This window comes from Pleurodeles waltl, chromosome 6, assembly GCF_031143425.1.
Source record: "Pleurodeles waltl isolate 20211129_DDA chromosome 6, aPleWal1.hap1.20221129, whole genome shotgun sequence".
Taxonomy (NCBI): Eukaryota; Metazoa; Chordata; class Amphibia; order Caudata; family Salamandridae; genus Pleurodeles; species Pleurodeles waltl.
In genome coordinates this window covers 1,189,338,341-1,189,359,152 of record NC_090445.1, presented here as the reverse complement: position 1 = coordinate 1,189,359,152, position 20,812 = coordinate 1,189,338,341, and the positions used below count along the sequence as shown (strand labels likewise).

General features: G+C 40.6%; 1 protein-coding gene across 1 annotated transcript in view; it reads left to right on the top strand.

Annotated features, from left to right (window-relative positions):
- Positions 1-20,812, top strand: part of TLL2 (tolloid like 2) — a 1,863,287-nt gene that overhangs the window by 1,100,118 nt on the left and 742,357 nt on the right. Inside the window, exon 8 of the mRNA XM_069240439.1 lies at positions 578-702. Coding sequence (XP_069096540.1) covers positions 578-702 — 125 coding nt within the window. The remainder of the gene's footprint in view (positions 1-577; positions 703-20,812) is intronic.

Sequence of the window (20,812 nt, the reverse complement as noted above, 5' to 3'; positions counted from 1 at the left end):
ATCCACTTTTTATCCAGCTCGCGTGAGTAGATGTCTGCAGATGGCACTTTGATCTTTTAAGCGCCTTTTTCCGTGAAACTTTAATTATTTATAGCTCCAGTATTACTGATTGGAATTTTGTTCATTTGGTTTTTAATTTTTATTGCAATGTATTCTATTTTTCCAAATGAGTGTGGATTTTTTCTTGTATTGTATTTTCACGTTATTACTGTTTGTGTGGTGCATAAATACTTTACACTAAGCTTAGCCTGATTGCTTTTGTGCCAAGCTAGCACAGGGTTAAGCACAGGTTCATTTAGTGAATTTGTGGTCCACCCTGGCAAGGCTAGTGGCTGTTGCTTGGCCAGGGTTAGCACACCAGACAACCAACAACCCAATTTCTCATAAATGGCTTATAAGAATAGTTTATAACTTCTTGATATTTTCTGTTGCTGATTTGAAGAATACTTACTTTAATGAGAATTCCAGTTTATCACTGTCTTGCATTGTGTATAACAAAAACTATGAATGTCTTCAAAACTGTTGTTTTCATTGGTTGCATTCTTCACTGCTTACTCCATTTCTTGTCATTCCATAGAGGTGTTTTTCTGGATACCATTCTTCCTCGTCGAGTTGACAACAGTGCCAGGCCAACTATTGGTCAACGGATACGCCTTAGTGCAGGAGACATTGCTCAGGCAAAGAAATTATACAAATGCCCAGGTTAGTGCTTGTTTTATACTCTTATTCTTGATTGTATTGGCAATGGGTCCATACTTTGTACACTGTTTGCTATTTTTTCACCACATTTGCCAGTTAATGGAAGTGGGCAGAATATTATTTGTTTCAGTTTGTAGGTCCATATTGCAACCTTTTTTTGAAAATAGTTGTATTGCGTTTTCATGCATGGTCATGTGTCATAACATACAAATGACAACTTAAAGAGGCATGGTGTTGACTATCAAATTTTTTTCAACCCACATTTTTTATAGATAATATTTTATTGTACTTCAACATCCTTTAGTACATTATAAATGCATACCTAATAACACATTAAACAACTCAGCCATCTTTTAACGTGTGATATACAGGGAGTGCAGAATTATTAGGCAAATGAGTATTTTGACCACATCATCCTCTTTATGCATGTTGTCTTACTCCAAGCTGTATAGGCTCGAAAGCCTACTACCAATTAAGCATATTAGGTGATGTGCATCTCTGTGATGAGAAGGGGTGTGGTCTAATGACATCAACACCCTATATCAGGTGTGCATAATTATTAGGCAACTTCCTTTCCTTTGGCAAAATGGGTCAAAAGAAGGACTTGACAGGCTCAGAAAAGTCAAAAATAGTGAGATATCTTGCAGAGGGATGCAGCACTCTTAAAATTGCAAAGCTTCTGAAGCGTGATCATCGAACAATCAAGCGTTTCATTCAAAATAGTCAACAGGGTCGCAAGAAGCGTGTGGAAAAACCAAGGCGCAAAATAACTGCCCATGAACTGAGAAAAGTCAAGCGTGCAGCTGCCACGATGCCACTTGCCACCAGTTTGGCCATATTTCAGAGCTGCAACATCACTGGAGTGCCCAAAAGCACAAGGTGTGCAATACTCAGAGACATGGCCAAGGTAAGAAAGGCTGAAAGACGACCACCACTGAACAAGACACACAAGCTGAAACGTCAAGACTGGGCCAAGAAATATCTCAAGACTGATTTTTCTAAGGTTTTATGGACTGATGAAATGAGAGTGAGTCTTGATGGGCCAGATGGATGGGCCCGTGGCTGGATTGGTAAAGGGCAGAGAGCTCCAGTCCGACTCAGACGCCAGCAAGGTGGAGGTGGAGTACTGGTTTGGGCTGGTATCATCAAAGATGAGCTTGTGGGGCCTTTTCGGGTTGAGGATGGAGTCAAGCTCAACTCCCAGTCCTACTGCCAGTTCCTGGAAGACACCTTCTTCAAGCAGTGGTACAGGAAGAAGTCTGTATCCTTCAAGAAAAACATGGTTTTCATGCAGGACAATGCTCCATCACACGCGTCCAAGTACTCCACAGCGTGGCTGGCAAGAAAGGGTATAAAAGAAGGAAATCTAATGACATGGCCTCCTTGTTCACCTGATCTGAACCCCATTGAGAACCTGTGGTCCATCATCTAATGTGAGATTTACAAGGAGGGAAAACAGTACACCTCTCTGAACAGTGTCTGGGAGGCTGTGGTTGCTGCTGCACGCAATGTTGATGGTGAACAGATCAAAACACTGACAGAATCCATGGATGGCAGGCTTTTGAGTGTCCTTGCAAAGAAATGTGGCTATATTGGTCACTGATTTGTTTTTGTTTTGTTTTTGAATGTCAGAAATGTATATTTGTGAATGTTGAGATGTTATATTGGTTTCCCTGGTAATAATAAATAATTGAAATGGGTATATATTTTTTTTTGTTAAGTTGCCTAATAATTATGCACAGTAATAGTCACCTGCACACACAGATATCCCCCTAACATAGCTAAAACTAAAAACAAACTAAAAACTACTTCCAAAAATATTCAGCTTTGATATTAATGAGTTTTTTGGGTTCATTGAGAACATGGTTGTTGTTCAATAATAAAATTAATCCTCAAAAATACAACTTGCCTAATAATTCTGCACTCCCTGTACATTATCAGTGCTTCCTTACGTATCAACATTCTTTACAGCATACATCATTTGAAGATACCATCTAATTCCCGTCTCCCCCAGATATGCAAATGTCTTCATATGTCCATCAGAGTACACTCATTCCCCGGACACTGGGGTGTCTACCTCGTTGGTCTCCCTTCTCTCCTCAAACCTGGCAAGGAGCAATCCCCTGGATGTCAGGTCCTCAGTAGTATCTTTTTCACACAAACTTAACAAGTCTGAGCTGAGGGTGCATTATTTCAGAAATAAACCTAATACAAACCAGTAGTTCCCTGTCCATTCCTGGTGGGCCTGTCGATTTCCCTCTGGTCTAATGCTCCCTCCCTCCCATAAACCATCAGTGTGGACCATCTCTTCTGCCATGTCCCATAGGCCCCAGATCTTTTCAAATTTTCGAGGGCATCCCCTCTTCTGGTATACTAGACTTTCTACCATCCAGCGCCAGCCCATGTTGTTTTCCCATTCCTGCATAGATTGCAACTTTGCTTTCCCCCAGGATTTAATTGAGTCCCTTTGGCCACTATCAAGGCAATGTTGCAGAAAAGAAGAGAGCAGAAGTCAAGGGATTGTTATTCTCAAATACCTAGGAAGACCAGTTGTGGGGTGATCACTACTTTGCAATCAAGTACAGTGGTCTATGGCCCACTTTACCCCAGTAATCTTGGGCTCTCTGGCATTCCCACTTTGTATATAACAGGGTGCCTGTCTGACTTCCCTTTAGGCTCTGATTGTTCTCAATTCTCTCCATCCAGAATAACAGGCTTCTAGTATCTAGTATTGTATGCCATGTGCAGCAACTTCAGGTGAATCTGCCGGAAACTCCTTCTGATTGCTACTTCTCCCGGGTACTCCAGTCATAGTTCTCCAGGTTACTTAGTTCTCCCTCCCATTTTTCTCTCAGCACACCTAGCGATAGGAGGCTATTTTGTAGGAGTGTGGAGTATAATTAGGATATTACATGTTGTGTTAGGGGTCCCTAGTACTCTGTTTCCCTAGAGGAGACTTGTCTACTTTGTAATATATGTCTCATCAGCAGAATTAGCAGGAATTGGCTCGCTCTCAGTTCATAGTCCTCATATAAATCCAAGAATGTTACCACATCCCCATCCCACCAGAAGCATCCAATTGGAGATGTGGAGAGCATGACATTTTTTTATAGCCCTGCAGCTCTCATAGATCGGTCATCTGCCATATTGCAACCCATAGCTTTAAGGTTAGAAACCAAAAGGAACCGTTTTGAAACTTATAAAACCCCATCTTCATATTTTGATTAAATAATTTCTACTAAATGCACTTGTCTAGCAGTGTGTATAAAGGCCTAATGAGCATGGTGAATTACCAACACAATATCTTTTGGCAATACCCAAACAAATAAGCAAACAATTTACATCTGGACCAGGCACAGAATGCTGACTACCTTGATTTCCTCCTAGAGGTGAAGCGTGCCACAAGCTCATCTGATAGTATCATAGAAAGGAAAGGAGGGGGTTATAAGCACTGATATGTTGAAATGAATCATGTTGGTTACTGTCATGTGAATTAACTCGAAAAAGGCACCATCCTACCCACAAGTTTGGAGAGAGCGTAATTCCTAATAAACTGCATTTTCAACGCATAAAGAAATGAAACAAGTGTGTTTAATAAATGTAGGTAGCTGTTAATTAGGGAGTAGAAATTTATGACCTAGTATTAGTTTTGTAGGTAACACAAGCCTGAGCAACTATAATAGTGGACACATTTGAAGGCCAAACGTGTACGTGCTATTAACGCAGCCATGTAGTTGTCCTGATTTCTCCATCCTGACTGTGATCGGTGGGGAAATTAATTCAGCAAGGAATGGACAGCAAAAACTGCAAGTTTGCCTGTTAGCCGAGACTCCTAATATTGATGGCAACTACTGGAAATCCAAAGAGCATCTACTTTATGTCTATTTTTTGTTTCAAATTGTCTTAACTGTATCCCTTGGGAGCAGAATTATAAGCGGTACCTCCAAATAAAAATAACCGTAAACATATTACACTTGTTAATCCTATTCTTTGCTTTGTCACCCAGCCTTGGATTGCTGCACGCTTGTCTTCCACATATGTTCTGTGTCTGTCATCTATACATAAAGTTCTTCTCACTATTATGGAGTTCCTTACAGTACCTAACCACTAGGTAATTCAATATTCCACACATCTCTTAAATATTTTAAGATTCTATGTACTAGGAATATCATACTTCCTACATATTTCTTTGGGCATGAACACTTTAATACAAACGTAGCAAACAGCATGAACAAGACATTCCTGACTTACACATCTTTCATTAGTAATATTTAATAGAACTCGGCGATTGTTTCAACTAAAGCGAAACCTCTTTTTTGTGTAGTCCCCATGTTACTACTTTCCTAATGATCAGTTCTATTATAAGAATGTTCTAATGCTTACTTAAATATCTTGAATTTGCCTGTATTTGTTACTGTCAGCAGTAATGAAACTCAGTGCTGGATCTGTTTCAGATTTCACTTGAAATAAAAATAATAAGTCATCTCATGATTTAGATTTTACTTTTCGCGTGCTTGATTAAGTATAACTTCAATATTACTGTGTTCTTAAACTCTTAATGATATCATGTTTGTTCCTGCTCAAATAACTTCACAGAACTACAACTATTCTTTGAAATTAAAAGTTCTACATATGATATACTGCATTTCAGGAACGTTTCGTGAAAAACATGAGCATGCAAACCACTACTACTTGTAGATTTTTACTAAAAAAGGAAAGTATGATTTTTCCCTTCTCAACCACCTCTTCTATCTAGGTATTCGATTTCATTCCTACTAACAGTATTTGTAAAATGTATATTCAAATTGTAGTTGTTTAAGCTCTCCGCAGCATCATTTTCTGTACCCTGCCATGTTATGAAAAGATAGTCTACAACATAGCCAGATGATTATAGTTTGTGAGAACCTCCCTAATTTTGTGCCTTCTACCACCTGCTCCTCCCACCAGCCCATAACCTGCTTAGCTGGGGGCTAAGCAGGTGCTAACTGCAGTATTTCATAGTTGTCTATATAAACTAGCCACAGAAGAGAGAAATTAATCTATAAGACACCATCCCATCATTCTTAAGATCATCTATGTGTCCTCGACAAATTGTATTGGTCTAGACCTTAACATGTCTAGAAGATGCCAAACCATCTTGATGTTTAATGCTTTCATACAACCAAGTAACATCCTGAGTTTTAAACCAAAGTTAAAGATCCCATATTATATCAACAATTTTCCATAAGAGGTCTTTAGTATCTGACATAGGAGGGAATAGATTTCACATATTGAAGTAGAAAATGATCAATGTATGTTAAGGTATATTCAAATACACTGTTTTTGTGCTGAGATTATCAACCTCTTGGGGTATTCAGTTTATTCTTGTAGACATTGGGTAACAAAACATAATTCTAGGATTCCTGTTCTTTATATATTGGTATTCCTGCCTCTCAAAAGTACCTTGATCTAGTAGAATCGGTCAAATCAACAAAAGATATCTAATTTTGACTATCTGAAAATGTGACATATTGATTGATTCATAACATTACACATCATTAAGTTGGTGTTGGTGTTAAGTTTGTGTTATCACCTTGTCAATGTACATTTTTTGGGACCAGATGGGCACATTTCTCAGATTCCTTGACAATAATTAGGTGGTTCCTCAATAATATGGTAAATGCACAAAAAGCATTGGTATACAAATCCACATTTGGAAAATATTTGAAGGTTTCCAGTCAAAAAGAAAAAGAGATCGCAAGAAAACGAACAGTTGGATTTGAATTACATTTTGCAAGTATATAGTTTATGGTGTGTAGATGATCCATTTTGGTAATACTGGTAACTGTGGTAAGTATTGTTGAATTTATAAGGCTTTCAAATGTAGTGATATATCAGGCTGTAGTAATTTCACAAAATATCACAGTACTTGCTGATGACAAGGCATTATATGATTAGCTAACGATTGCCTTTACAAAAGTAAAAGGCAGCCATTTTGTTTTAAGCATACTTTGTAGGTTGTCTGGGCTAGGGCATTAGATAAAGGTCAGCTGTAGGTTTTATATTTTCCTCTACCTATTACAACTTTATTAAAGTGGTACTAGTCTATTACCACTTAATCAAAGTGGAAATAGGTAGGGAAAATTATTAAAATTTCTATGTATGTTAAAGAAAGGTCATGGTATGCCATTGTACCACAGTGGAAGTACAACGGTACTTGAAAATGTTTAAAAAAAAAAAAAATATGGAAAAAGCTGAACATACACTCTAGTACACTATATTTTATAGAGTGTACTACAGTGTTTTTTTAAAATTTTTTACATATTTCTTTTTTTTTTTTTTTTTTTTTCATGTAACTACTGGGCTGCTTTGTAAGTACTAGCACAGTACTGCATAAACATTTAAAAAATATAGAGAACAATAATAATACATTTCCCTATCTATTAACGCTTTAATAAAGAGAAAATAGGTAGTGAACAATAATAAAAACTACTGCTTACCTATATCTAAGGACGTAACCCAGAACACAGCCAAAGATTGGCGAAAACTACATTACTGTGTTTTACTTTTGGAAACACAGTTATTAGCTAATCATATACTGCCTTGTGATTTGCATGTACCACTGTATACCGCAATGTTACCACAGCACAGTATAAAACAAACTGTTTTACCATTTATAACTTTAACAGCACTTCACCAAATTGGACCTAATACCTAAAATGACTTTCTCCACCACATACAATATATATTCTTGCCACATTTCATCTACATTCATTCAACTACTTTCTAACTATGTCTCTTTAAACTGTACTCTACTGCACCACACACTAGTCCACGCTACGCCACTCCACTCCATCTACCTCGCTCCGCTCTACACCACTCCAGTGTATTCCACTCCACTCTGTCTTACTTTACTCTGTGCCACTCCACTCTGTTCCACTCCACTCTACTCCACTCTACTCTATTCCACTGTGCGGCATTAAACTCTATGCCACTGACCTGTATGCCATTCCACTCCGCGCGACTCCATGTTACGTTATTCCACTCTTTGCCATTCCCCTCTATGCTATTCCAATCTATGCCACTCCAGGCTATTCCAAATGTGGCACTCCACTGTATGGCACGCCACCTTATGCCACTCAGCTGTCCACTGCTCCACTCCACTCAACACTATTGTACTCTATGCCGCTCCATTCTGTGCCACTCCACCCATCCACCTACACTGTTTCACTGTATGTTGTTCTACTCTACACCATATCACTCTAAACCACTCCGCTCTACATCATGATGCTATATGCTATTCCACTCTACACCACTCCAGTCTTTGCCACTCCACTCTATGCTATTCCATTGTACTCCACTCCACTCAATTGTATGCCACTCACTCTCGAGCACTCCACTGTACTCTATTCTAGTGTGTGCCACTCGACTCTCTGCCACTATACACTACTCTACTATATGCCATTACACTATGCAGCAGTCTACTTCAGTCCATTCTACGGTCCACCACTGCACTCTGTATTACTCCACTGTATGCCACTCCATTCTACACTATCCCACTGTACGTACTCAGATCTGCGCCAGTCTGTGCCACTACGCTGTTTGCCACTCCACTGTATGGCAGTGTACTGTACACCAATTCACCACATGCTGCTCCACGCCGTTCCACTCTACGCCACTGCATTCTACACCACTCCAACCTTGTCCACTGTACGCCACTCCACTGTACCCCACTCCACTCTATGCCACTACAGTCTATTCCTCTGAACTGTACGCCACTCCACGTCACTCCACTCTATTCCACCATATGCCACTCCATTCTACGCCACTCCACTTCATTCTATTTTATTGTACGCCACTCCACTCTAACCTTTTCCAGTCTATGCCATTGCACTCTACGCCACTCCACTCTATTTCTCTAAACCGAAAACCACTCCCCTCTACGCCACTGCACACTGATTTACTACACTCTGTGCCAATTTACTCCACGTTAATCCAATCTATACCACTCCACTCAATGCCACTCCAATCTAACCCTTTTCCACTCTGTGCTACTTCACTCTATGCCACTCCACTATATTTCTTTACATTGCACGCCATCCCTGCCACTCCACTCCACATTATTCCTTTGTGTGCCTCTCTACATCACGACACTCCACTATATGCCACTCCACTGTAGGCCGCTCCATTCTACACTACCCCATTCTATGCCCCTCCATGCTACACTGCTACACTGTACGCTATTCCCTTCTACACCACTCCACTCTACACCACCCCACTGTACGTCATGACACTATACACTATTAAACTCTACCCCAGTCCATTCTACTCCACTCTTTGCCACTCCATGCTATTTCACCATGCTCCATTCCAGTTACGCCACTCTTTCCTGTGCCCCTGCACTCTACGATACTCCACTGTGCAATACTCAGCCCTATGCCACCATACGCCACCTCACTCTGCCGTTACACGCTGCTACTACACACGACACCTCTCCACTGTACGCCTTTACACTCTTCACCAGTGGTTCCCAACCTTTTGACTTCTGTGGACCCCCACTTTATCATTACTGGAATCTGGGAACCCCCACTGAAATATTATTGGAACCTGAGGACCCCCTACTGAGTCATTACTGAAAGCTGGGGACCTAATCTGTTAATATTATTTAATTTTCTAAGCAGTCGCAGACCCCATGAGGAGGCTTCCGGACCCCCAGGTGTCCCCGGACCACAGGTTGGGAACCACTGCTCTACACCACTGTACTTTACACCACTGCACTCTACGCAGCTCCACTGTATGTCACTCTACTGTATGCCACTCCACTTTACGCTATTCCACTATACGCCACTCAAATCCACTCCAGTGTGCGCCACTACACTTAATGGTGCTCCATGCACTATATGCCAATCCACTGTATTCCACTCCACGGCATTTAGCTCTACGCCACATAACTCAACACCACTCGACTCTACGACATTCCATTCTGTGCCACTCAACTTTACGACTCTCCACTCACCGCCACTTCATTCTATGTGATTCCACTCTACCCCACTCTGCTCTGCTCCACTCCACTTTATGCTACTCTGATCTATGCGACTCCACTTACTCTATGCTGTTCCATTTTCATTTCAGCAGGGGGAGCAAATAGCATCTACATGTACACATGGTAAACAAGTTCACATGGTCATTCAGTATAAGTTTATTTTTTACCTCTATTGATATATTTATTGTTTTAGCTTTTGCATGATCGCTCTTTTGCATAATTGTTTTTTTACATTAAAGTTGATACTGGACTATCAAAGCCGCTCATCATTCTTATGAGTCTAGAAAATGCTGAGCTTATACTTTTGCCTGACTTTGTCAGTTGTTATATTTGTTATTTTTTATAGATTGCATTTTATGCTTAACAAGTTGCGAGATTATTTACACACTTGTGACCACCTTATGTCGCTTGTTATGAGTAACTTATTGTATTGCTGTTTGCTTCTCTTCCTTATAAATTACACCAAAAAATCTAATTTTGTATGTTCAGATCCCATTATGCACATTTCCTAGTCATTTGTTAATTAAGTTAGATGTTGCATGCATTGCAGTTTGATGGGTCAATCCTGTGACTTGTATTGCCTTCCCTAAGCATAAGGATACCAGATCCACCGCGGTTGGCTCGGATCCCTCTGGCTTCCCTGCAATATGCAGGCAATATAGTACTACTTTGTAAAACCCCTATTGGATTACAACGATTAATTACAGGTTTGAAATCAGAATTAAAAAATACGAAATTTATGGTTTCGGTTACAAGCGGGTAAAAAGCTGCCCTGGAATCCTGACGACAAATTGTAAATAACCAGGGTATATACATTTTTAGAGGTTACCTTTGACTAGCGAATCAATTTTAGTCAGCACTTTAAAGCTCTAAAGCAGAAATCAAATTCTCTTTTATTTACGTTCAGATTGTTGGAAACTAAGCTGAGTGGTCGATCAGTGCTTCCCTTCCTCAGCATGACTGAAGATACATTGATGCTGTTAACGCGTCCTTCTATGTCAATTTATTACACATTAGGACTCGTTTTAGGCTAATGAATCTTGTGACCCAGTGGTGAGACACCGTATGACGAGATAACTGATCAATATGTCAAGCAATATATTGATAATGTCGTCAATATTCGCCACCACAATACACTTTACTTTGGTTAAAGACATTGATCAAATTGTCGACGCAACCATGACCTTTCAGCCATGAATAACCAAAGCTGTTGATAGAATTTTATGAATTTCATTCCCTATTGATTACAATCTACGAGCAGAAGAGTCAATCTCAAAACCAAGAAGCATAAGAGCATAGTCACAATATGGCAACTGTGATTTCATTAATGCAAGAATTACAAACATAAGAACATAGCACGGCGTGAACATAGATCAGAATACAATGAATATCACGTAAGACTCAGTTCAGCATAGCGCAACGTCAGTCTTTGTCTATTTGCGTCAGTCAGAGTGATCTCCTGTCGTAACCACTAATTAGCATCAGCATGTTGGGCTTCATGCAAAATAATTTAGAACACCAATTTAGAAAAACATCTAACTATGGCCTCAATCCAAAATGAGCAGTTGGTACCTAGAAAGGAAAAGCAAACAGACAAATTACAAATTGTATTGTCATAATTACCCTCCAAGGATTAGGTCAGCACACAGGATCAGTCTTTGTCTTCAGGACATCAGTCACATCGCCATCAGTCTAACCTTTTCTAAAGGACTGGGGACACTTCCCTCATAAGGAGGAGAAGTGTAATGGGGCAGTCTATGGGTGAGGATGGTTTATTAAGTCTCAAAGTCACCAAACAGAGAGACAGAGTTTCTGGATAAAATCGATAGCATTCCCTACCTAGTTCTAACGACCCTTCTGTGACATGGGTTTTTATCCCTTTTTCGTAATACCTTCCCCCAAAATTCTATTGGACATTTACTATACCCCACTATCTTCAACCTATCAAATTATACATTAGGTAATTCCAATTGTCACCCCACGATAATTCATAACATTTTGATTGGTCTTCATAATTGACGCCTTCGGAGGTGGCTTCACCGTTTGGCACGTCTTCTCGGGTCATGAGTTTCCTTTGTCCATGGTTAAACGTCCTTGTACATTACATTAATCTACTTTTGTTTCAACTTTGTATTTGAATTCATACTAAACAACGAGCATGCGGGTGAGAACAGAATCTGTGTTGATACATGGAATGAAGAAAAGGAACAATTGCAGGGTCGTGGCCCTTTGCGAATCAACACACTGAAAAACAGAGAAAATACTTTTAATATGAGAGCCAGGCAGCTAAATCCACAGCTTACGCTAACTTAAAGCCTATAGGTTTTCAATATAAATGCAATATCGTAATCGTTAATGTAAGCTTGATTAATTATAACACAATTTTATTCATTATTGTCATTAGTTCACATACACAATGATAACTTCACAATTTATAGTCATAAATCAAATGCACGTTAAGCAAATCGCTACTTATTGTCGTTTTCTATGCAGCATCGTTAAGCATTGATATAAGTATTTCACTTTAGTATATGTAATATTTAAACTACGCTCTCTCAATGCCTTCCTTCAGTTAGGGTTCTCAGAGTTGTAACTGAAAGTTAATAGAAGCAGCCCAAGCAAATATCTACAGACATCGATTTAGATTGCAGCCTAACACCACGCAGGACTAGACTCGCCTAGAATTCGGCCTTGTCAGGCAAGCGCTGTGGCGCAACAAATGCCCGAATCATCCTTGACCTTTTATTTATGGGCAGAATTTGAAAACAGCAAAAACCTGTGGCAAGAATATTTATCCTCTGTCCTTGTTAACTATCCTACTAAAGATTTGACCTCACTTGGAGTGTCATTGGCCGTCAGAAACTGATCGTCTTTGTGGGTACAAACAAGGAACCTTAATACTTGCCCTTTGCACTTGCTCTAAGCTTATTAATGCACGAACAAACTTTTTATTCCAGCACTTTAATAGTTGGCAAATAAGGATTTTTCAGGCAAGCCTTCATTTAATGTTTAAGTGGGTCAAATCAGCAATTGTCATGCAATTTTGTAAATACATTGATTATGTTTCTACTTGCTTGCCACAGTCTTCAAAGGAATATGTGGTAGCAGTGTTTTTACATATTTTATAAAGGATTTGATTAGTAGTGTAAAAACCAGCTTTGTAATGTAGTTTATTTCAATCTGTTAAGTGTTTGTTTGTCACTTATATGGATTTGTTTTTATTGCTGTGTAATAGCTTGAAGGTATAAGTACAATAGGCAGTTTTTAAATGGTAAACTAATTTATATTTCTTGAGTAGCCACTTTGTTGCTGTACCTTCCTGCTCTACACTCTGAGTTAATTTGTAATGGATTATGATGACTGTGAAAGTAAACTTTGATATGAGCATATGGACACCATCTAGCGTATCCTAAAAAGAGTAAAGCTGTGATGGATGGTTGACATATATATTTTAAAAATGTACATAAGCAAAAGCATTTGTATGAAGGTGGCAGACATATATGCAGTAATATTACGCCTTTTAAGTGATTAATGTCTCATATGCTAAAAACATATCCTTTCTTTATATGTCTCTCACGCTTGTCAGTCATGAAGGGTGCAATTGGCAGTATACCCATAGATAGGTGATTGCAAATAGTGCTAAATTCACAAAAGGGAGGGCAGTATAAAGCAACTCACCTTCTCTCTATCGGGTCTCCCCAGACTCATGACCAAAAGGTCCAAAATAATAACAGACACCCAAGTGTTTATGGAGGGAAAGGCCTCACCAACATAGTTGTGTTATGCTTCATCATCAGCCAGTCTGACCCACCGAGTTAGGACTATGCCAACTAATTTCGGCCTCTTATGGGATACTTTCCTTGGGTAATCAAAGTCCACAAAGAGGGTCCTGGGCCTTTGTCAAGACGTAGAACAAAAACCCCTGTTGTCTGTACTGCATGCTTCAGTCATGCCTCAAATTAAAAATAAGTCTTAACTGTACCTGTCATCTCTGAGTACAATACCGGTACACGACAAGCATAAATTATTACAAGTAAGTCTGTTTACTAGTCTCATTAGTGAGTCTCTGGGTAAAAACATGTATCACTCATGTGGTATACTGTTATTAAAATTCACTTCAATGCATGAGAAAAATAATGCGTGACTATGCAACACTTGTGCTCCCACTTACCCTGCAGTATCCAGGGTCCAACAACATCATTCACTATGGTGGGGGACCACACTTGTAGTCACTCACTGGAAAAAAAAATCATTTATTTCTACAGAGAAACTGTTCACAGTTTTCCTTAGCCTACTATATTTGCTTGTCACTAGTGGAAGCTGGTCTAAAAAGCTGAATTTATATAGAAAAAAACTCATATTTACTCGTGGGCCCAGCATTTCTTATCTATCTCTAACGACGTATGGGATCAATCCTGTTGTTCAGTATTTTCCTATGTTGGCTCTGCTTAATAATCTTCTCAGTGGTATGCTTATTTACAAACCTACAATCCTATTCCAGTCATGTACACACCTGTGGAAACAAAAATCATATGTGGTGGAACAGTAAAGGCAATGCCTCTTTCTGATTCAAGTGTTCATTTCTCGCCCCATACAAAACCAAGATAGTCTTCTTAATTTTTATATATATATACATATATATATAAAAATTATCTCCAACATCCATCGCCTCCTATTTTACACCCATTATGACGCACAAAGAAACAGGCCGTAGTGGCAAGCTACACAGCGTGTTTATTTCAAATCCATTCCAGCAATAAAAATACAGCCCAACGCGTTTTGAAGCCCACGCTCCTTGTTCATGTGAACAAGGAGCGTGGGCTCCGAAACGCGTTTGGCTGTATTTTTGCTGCTGGAATTATTTTGAAATAAACAAGCTGTGTATGCCTTATAGAATCTCTAGTGTCTAATTATCAGGTTGTTTATATCATTGGAGAAGAAACTGTGTATAGTTACACATATGACCTTGTTATTTGGTTCCCTCACCCTTGTCTGTAGTAACTGGTCACAGTTTCTGTTCTATGCTCTTTTGTCAACTTTTGTGATAATCCTCAGGGATACCCTGTTCCTTGAGTTTCTTCTAGAGAACCTGCAAGAGATATTGTACTCTTCCTTCTCAGTGCAATGGCGTTTTAGACAGAGGAGTTGTCCAAAGGGTAGGTTTTCTCATAGACTCTGTGAGTGGAAATTACTGAAATGCAGGATGTTGTTCTTTTCTTGTGGGTTTTTAGTAGAGTTCTGTTTTTAAAGAGCCGTCTGCCGCAAATATCCTATTGTCGAAGAAATTTAACTCATGATTGCTCATGGTACAAATGAATCTCAGGAAGGGGCACCGGCGGCTGCCGCATATGTCAAAGTGCGGGGATGACTGGGAACAACGGGTGAAACATTTTAAAAAAGAAAGAAAGCACTTACCTCTGCTGCCTGTCTCTGTCTTCTGTCGCCTTGCTGCTCTTGTGATGTCCCACGATTCGCTGGGACACCTGCCCAGGCTCCCGAGCAATCTTGATGCTGCTTACATGCTAAACGTAGCATGTAAGCAGCGTCAGGATTGGTCTGAGCAGCAGTGACTGCCGCTCAGACACAAGCCTGGGGTCTGTGCTGTTTCTCCAGACTGCCTGTGTACACAGCTGGCTAGGAGAAACCTACGTGCGCATGTGTGTTTGGCCAGCCTCAGATGGCCGGCCAAACACACATGCGCACTTAGTGTACTCTTCCCTCCTCCCTGTTCCCACCTTCCCGTGGCCCAGCCCCGCACCTCCCCGCACCTGCTGGCTGAGCCAGCAGATGAAAAATCATGATGAAAAATAAAACAATAGCACAATATATTTTTTTTTTTTTTTTTTTTTCATCTGCTGGCTTAGCCAGGGGGGCGACGCCCCTCTGCCACTGTGGAGGAGACGCCCCTGAAAAGGGGTCTTCACAATTCAACCAAGTTGTCAATTCCCTTGCTTCTTGTGTTGTTCTGCAGCATATGAATGATGTCATCAATGTACCCTTCCCATAATAAGATCTTCTCCTGGTAAGGGTTGTTATGACTTAGTATGTTTTCAAGATTGTGAGCATACAAACATGTCAAATTCATCATGAATGTGCTTTCCATTGATGTCCCATGAGTTTGTAGGAAGAATTTACCTTCATATTAAAAAAAAAATCTCCTGCGGGCTAGGTGTGCACAATCCAGGATGAAATCCCTTGGTCGGGGAAACCCAATGGAGTGAAGGTGAGCCGTTGTGTACTGCCCTACCTTTTGTGAGTTTAGAATAATTTATAAGTGTAGGCTGTAGGTCAGGGACCTTGTCCTCTGCCTATCTAGTATGTGGTTGTAATGAAGAAAATAGTGACTGACTGAACTATACAGCCTCCTCAAATTTGACCTTATAGAATGCAGTATAAGACATTCCAAGTTTTTAAAAAAACTAAACTTTTTTTACAGATGTCAAATTAATCTCTTGTAGCAGTGAAGAACAATGGGGTGAGACTAGAAGCAGGGATATTACATGTATCAACCACTTGCATTGTTTTCCTCTGATCATCCGCTGAAGCTGATTATGCAAGGTGGGTGTACTGCCCAGTGTGGCTTGGAGGCAAGGAATAAAAACAGAGAAACACAGGATCCATAAATACTGACATAAAAGAAAACAAAGCTCTCCCCAGAAATTTTCAGCACCTGAACAGACGTTGGCAAGTCAAATCGAAGAATGTGGTGACATATATTCATTCAAATGATCACACCCTTGCAGAACCTACTGAGGAGCCTCGGCGAAGCAAGTGAAGAGTAGCTGATGTTAGTAAGGGGAGATCACAGTGTCTTTGGAGCTGATGGAAGAAGTAGGAAGGAACCACTGGGAAGCAATAACGAAGGCTCTGGAGAACCTGCGGACGGTGATGTGCAAGGAGAGAGGAGAGGCAGGGTTGGGGGTAGTGGAGAATCTTAGGCTACAGGGTAAGGCAAATCCTTTCAGACTCTGGCTGTATCTGCCACCCCTGAGTCAGGCATAGAAGCACAGGATCAGAAAGGGTAGGCCAGATCTGCTCCCAAAAGTTTCTCCATGATGCATCACCTGTCATGTGGTACATATAAAAGTCTTGCTTTAAAAAAAATATGTTAAGTAGGAAATGGTAGGTGTCTCCTTGACAGAGGTTTAAAGAATGCCAATTTGTTAGCCTGGAAGGAGTAAGGCTGAATTCAAAGACAATGAAAAATGTTAGACACACAAGTGGATCAGTTAGAGTTATTGGACAATGTAATCTTTTAAAGAGGGCACTTAATAGTGGGATGATGCAATGTTATCTTGATATGAAGACTTTAATCGGAAACAGAACTTCTTGAATTAGTAGAGAATAAGGTCACCAAGAAATAGAAAGGGTGGAGGCAGGATCAGATGAATGGACTTGCACGAAGTAGTAACAATTACTATAGAACTATGGGTATGTGTGCCCAAATAAAGTTAATTCTAATTTTAAGATGCACAATATTCCTAGATCTATATAATTTATCCACCTTCTCGCTAAGTAAATGGCAACTTTACCTTTGTTCATCAAATAATCTCATTGGACCTTTCTCTAATATGTCTATAGAGGTTCAAATAAATATGGCAAGGCCTCCATAGAAAAGGATATAATTAATTAAATCCTTTCGGGCACACAGTGAATGTAGAAAAAAGAATTTAGAGATCATTATGAGAGCAATAAAAAATCTGTACTTCTGATGATTGTTTTGGAACCTTTGAAGTTTTCTTAAGAATTCACTCTTTTAGATGTGATAGTGTGGTGAGAGAAAATTCTCAATGAAAGAAAGAGGAATTTTAGCAATTCAACGTGGGAATGAGGCATCACACTGAGAGAAAGGAATGGAAGCTACAGCTGCATATCCAAAGCTCACTTTAATAAGTATATACATGAAGGTTGGTTATAGGCAAAGTTGTCACTGACCCAATTAGAAATCTCTGTGTTACAAATGTAGTAAAGCTTAGGTAAAATTATCACCTTAGAGGGTGGGTTGTAAACCAGGGTGCAGCAATACACAATCAATCGGGTTATAACAGAAGTGAAGAGGCACCATTGAAGTTATGGTGGATACCTCTATGTCAAATTGGGAAACTTATTTTTGCACTGTTAATAACTTGGGCTTTACTTCGCCAACTTGCACAGCCTTGGGGTGGGGGAATCCCATTCAAGGGTGTCAGCTCTTGCATATATTGGTCCGATGTTTCAAATGGTATAGGGAGGTCCCAAAACACTGTCACTTTTGCATTTAAGATGGATTTTTCCAGAGCCACATTTCTGTAAGAATAACTCAGAAACAAGCTAACTAAAGCCTACAAATTTGTAATGGCACAGCAGCCTTTCCATGATAGTGCATTTTCTTAGTTTGCTTTTTTTTCCTAGCAGGTTTGGAGCTGTAAGCAGAAATGTAGGTGTCCAGTGCACGTAAATGAGCGATGTATATAATCCATAAGAATTTGGAAAATATTTCAAGAACAGAGGAAACTGAAAAAAGGTGCATGTATCACTGTTAAATACATATGTACTTAACACTCAACATTTTTATCAGGAGTGGTTCCTGCTAAGGACCAGAGGATCATGGCCCTACTTGCCGTGACCACAGCAGGTAAACAAATAAATTAAATGGCATAATAATACCAGTTTATTTTGCCATCAGGCTTGCGCTGCGCAGAGCGTGAGGGCAGGGGGTGGGCTCATCCTGCAATTGCAGGATGACTGCTGTCCCTTACAGTCCGCATATCTGGTTGGCCGGCTGTCAAGCTGTGGCAGGCCTGACATGTGCATTATAGACCCAACAATCCCACGGCTGTTTTACAGCCTCAAAATGAGTGCTGGGTTAGCCTGCTTCCACTAATCCTAGAGCTGCTCTCATGCTGAAAATAGCAAGAGAGCAGCTCCAAGGATTGGTGGGAATCCCGTTATACTGAGCAGAAGGAAGTCTGTCCATTCCTATTCAGTAGACGCCAGGGAGAGCAGCAGATATGGTGAGTTGACCACCATCGTGCCCCACCATATTTATGACCTGCAGGCTGCTGCTGATTCTTATCCTCCCGGTATTTGCATACACTGGAAGAAAACCACAGAAAATAAACACAATGAGGCAGCCGATACCAGGTGTGCATAACAGGCTGGGTGTGAGAAAACAAATAGTTATTATTTAACTGTCTCCTGCTATGCAGTCTCTGGGGTTGTAATGTTGTGCCCCCAAACCGTTTGCAACAAAAAAAATCTACCTTACTCAAGGGGTACAGCAATAATTTAATATGCTCCCTGGACCAAGATTGGTTGGACAGGGCAAATCTTATTTTCACCCGAGGCTGCTGACAGTCTAATGTCCTCATAACTTAAATTCCCAATTTGGGGTCAAGGGGCTTATGAACACAGTACCCTCTAATTTTGCAAGGGTGGGGGAGCAAAACTTAATTTGACCGAAGGCAACTAACAGCTGCTCTATCATAATGTCCCTGTGCTACACACTGCTCAAGTGTGGTAAAGGAGGTTCAGAAATTCTGTTACTGATCGAGGGGGTGAAACCCTTCTCAAGCAGCAACCAAAATTCTATGTCGGGGTGAAGTCATCCACAACCTCAAATTAACCTGTGCTTAACACTGTGGTAGCTTGGCACAAAAGCAGTCAGGCTTAACTTAGAGGCAATGTGTAAAGTATTTATGCAGCACTTCAAACAATAATAAAGTAAAACACAACACAAAAAGAATCCCACACTAAATTAGAAAAACAGAGTAAAATTTAATAAATAGTTTAAGATCAAAATGACAAAGATTCAATCAGTAAAACTGCAGATATGCAATTTTAAAGATTAATGTAAAAATAGTGCCAAAAAGCATAAAGTTCCAACTGTGATTATCTGGTCACACCACAGTCATAGGTTCAGGCTGATTGTGATGGAGTGCGGGCCGACTAAAGGGATCCAGTTAAGCCCACAGGAAAAGAGTATCCTAAATCCTGGTTGCGGAGTTCTGTGCTGATGATGCGTCATGCAGCTGCAATTACTAGAAGCTGCCAAGCTGCAATTTGAGGTCCTGTGTCATCGTCATGGATAATATTGATGAGGGGCCTGTGATGCTAAGGCCTGTGTCAAGGATGCGTAGCGCAGCTGTGGTTCCTGGAAGGCTGTGAGCGCGGATGGGAAGTCCTGCCCTAGAAACGAACCATGCATCAGTCCCAATGCGGTGTCTGCATCAGAGCTGCTGTGTGATGCATCGCCTCTCCAAAGTTTCTAATCAGCGATCTGTAGTGCAGTGGCTCCAATGCATTGCTTCTGCTAGGACCACAGTAGTGGTGGCAGAACACCTTTAGGCCCGCTTCCAAGGGCCAGGGACTGGGGTGGCACCACTTGGGAGGGTAGGGCCCACAGCACAACAGGCAGAGTCCCGGTGCTGGGTTCAAGTTGGTCGGAGCCTTCTGTCCCTGAGGTTCTGGTCAGAAGGCCAGGCAGCTAGCCCTAGGAGACACTCAGGTGATCCTGGGTTCAGGATGGAGGTGAAGTCCTTCACTCGGGCAACAGAGTAGCAGTCCTTCCTGCAGAGCAGCACAGCAGTCCTTCTTCTGAGTTTCCACACACGTCCATTTGTGTACTGAAGAGGTGGGCCTAAGGGTCCAATATTTGAAGTAGAGAAAGCTCTAGAGATTTCCACCTCCCTGAGGTGTCAGTCATCCCCTTCCTTCCTGACGTGATCCCAGCTTGTCTGGGGTCACAAAAGAGCAGGTTTAAACCCTTTGTGAAAGTGCTTAGGGAGAGCCTTTGTGATGTGCAAGTGTGACAGGGGACAGCTTTTCCTCCCATCAACTCAGAGTGGTCCATCATACTAACATCTTTTTCCCCTTTGTCTCACTGTCTGGGAGCAATATACAAAGACCACTTGCCAGCTTTACCTAGTCAGGTGACCTGGGATCAGACTGCAGGCACCAAATGGTCAGGACAAGAAAATGCCAACTTTCTAAAAGTATCAATTTCTGAATTGGGATTAAAAATCTGACTTTACCATTAAAGAGGGCTTTTAATTACAACTCTTTAGACACCATATTCAACCTGTACATCTGCTCTCAATTGAAAGTTATCAT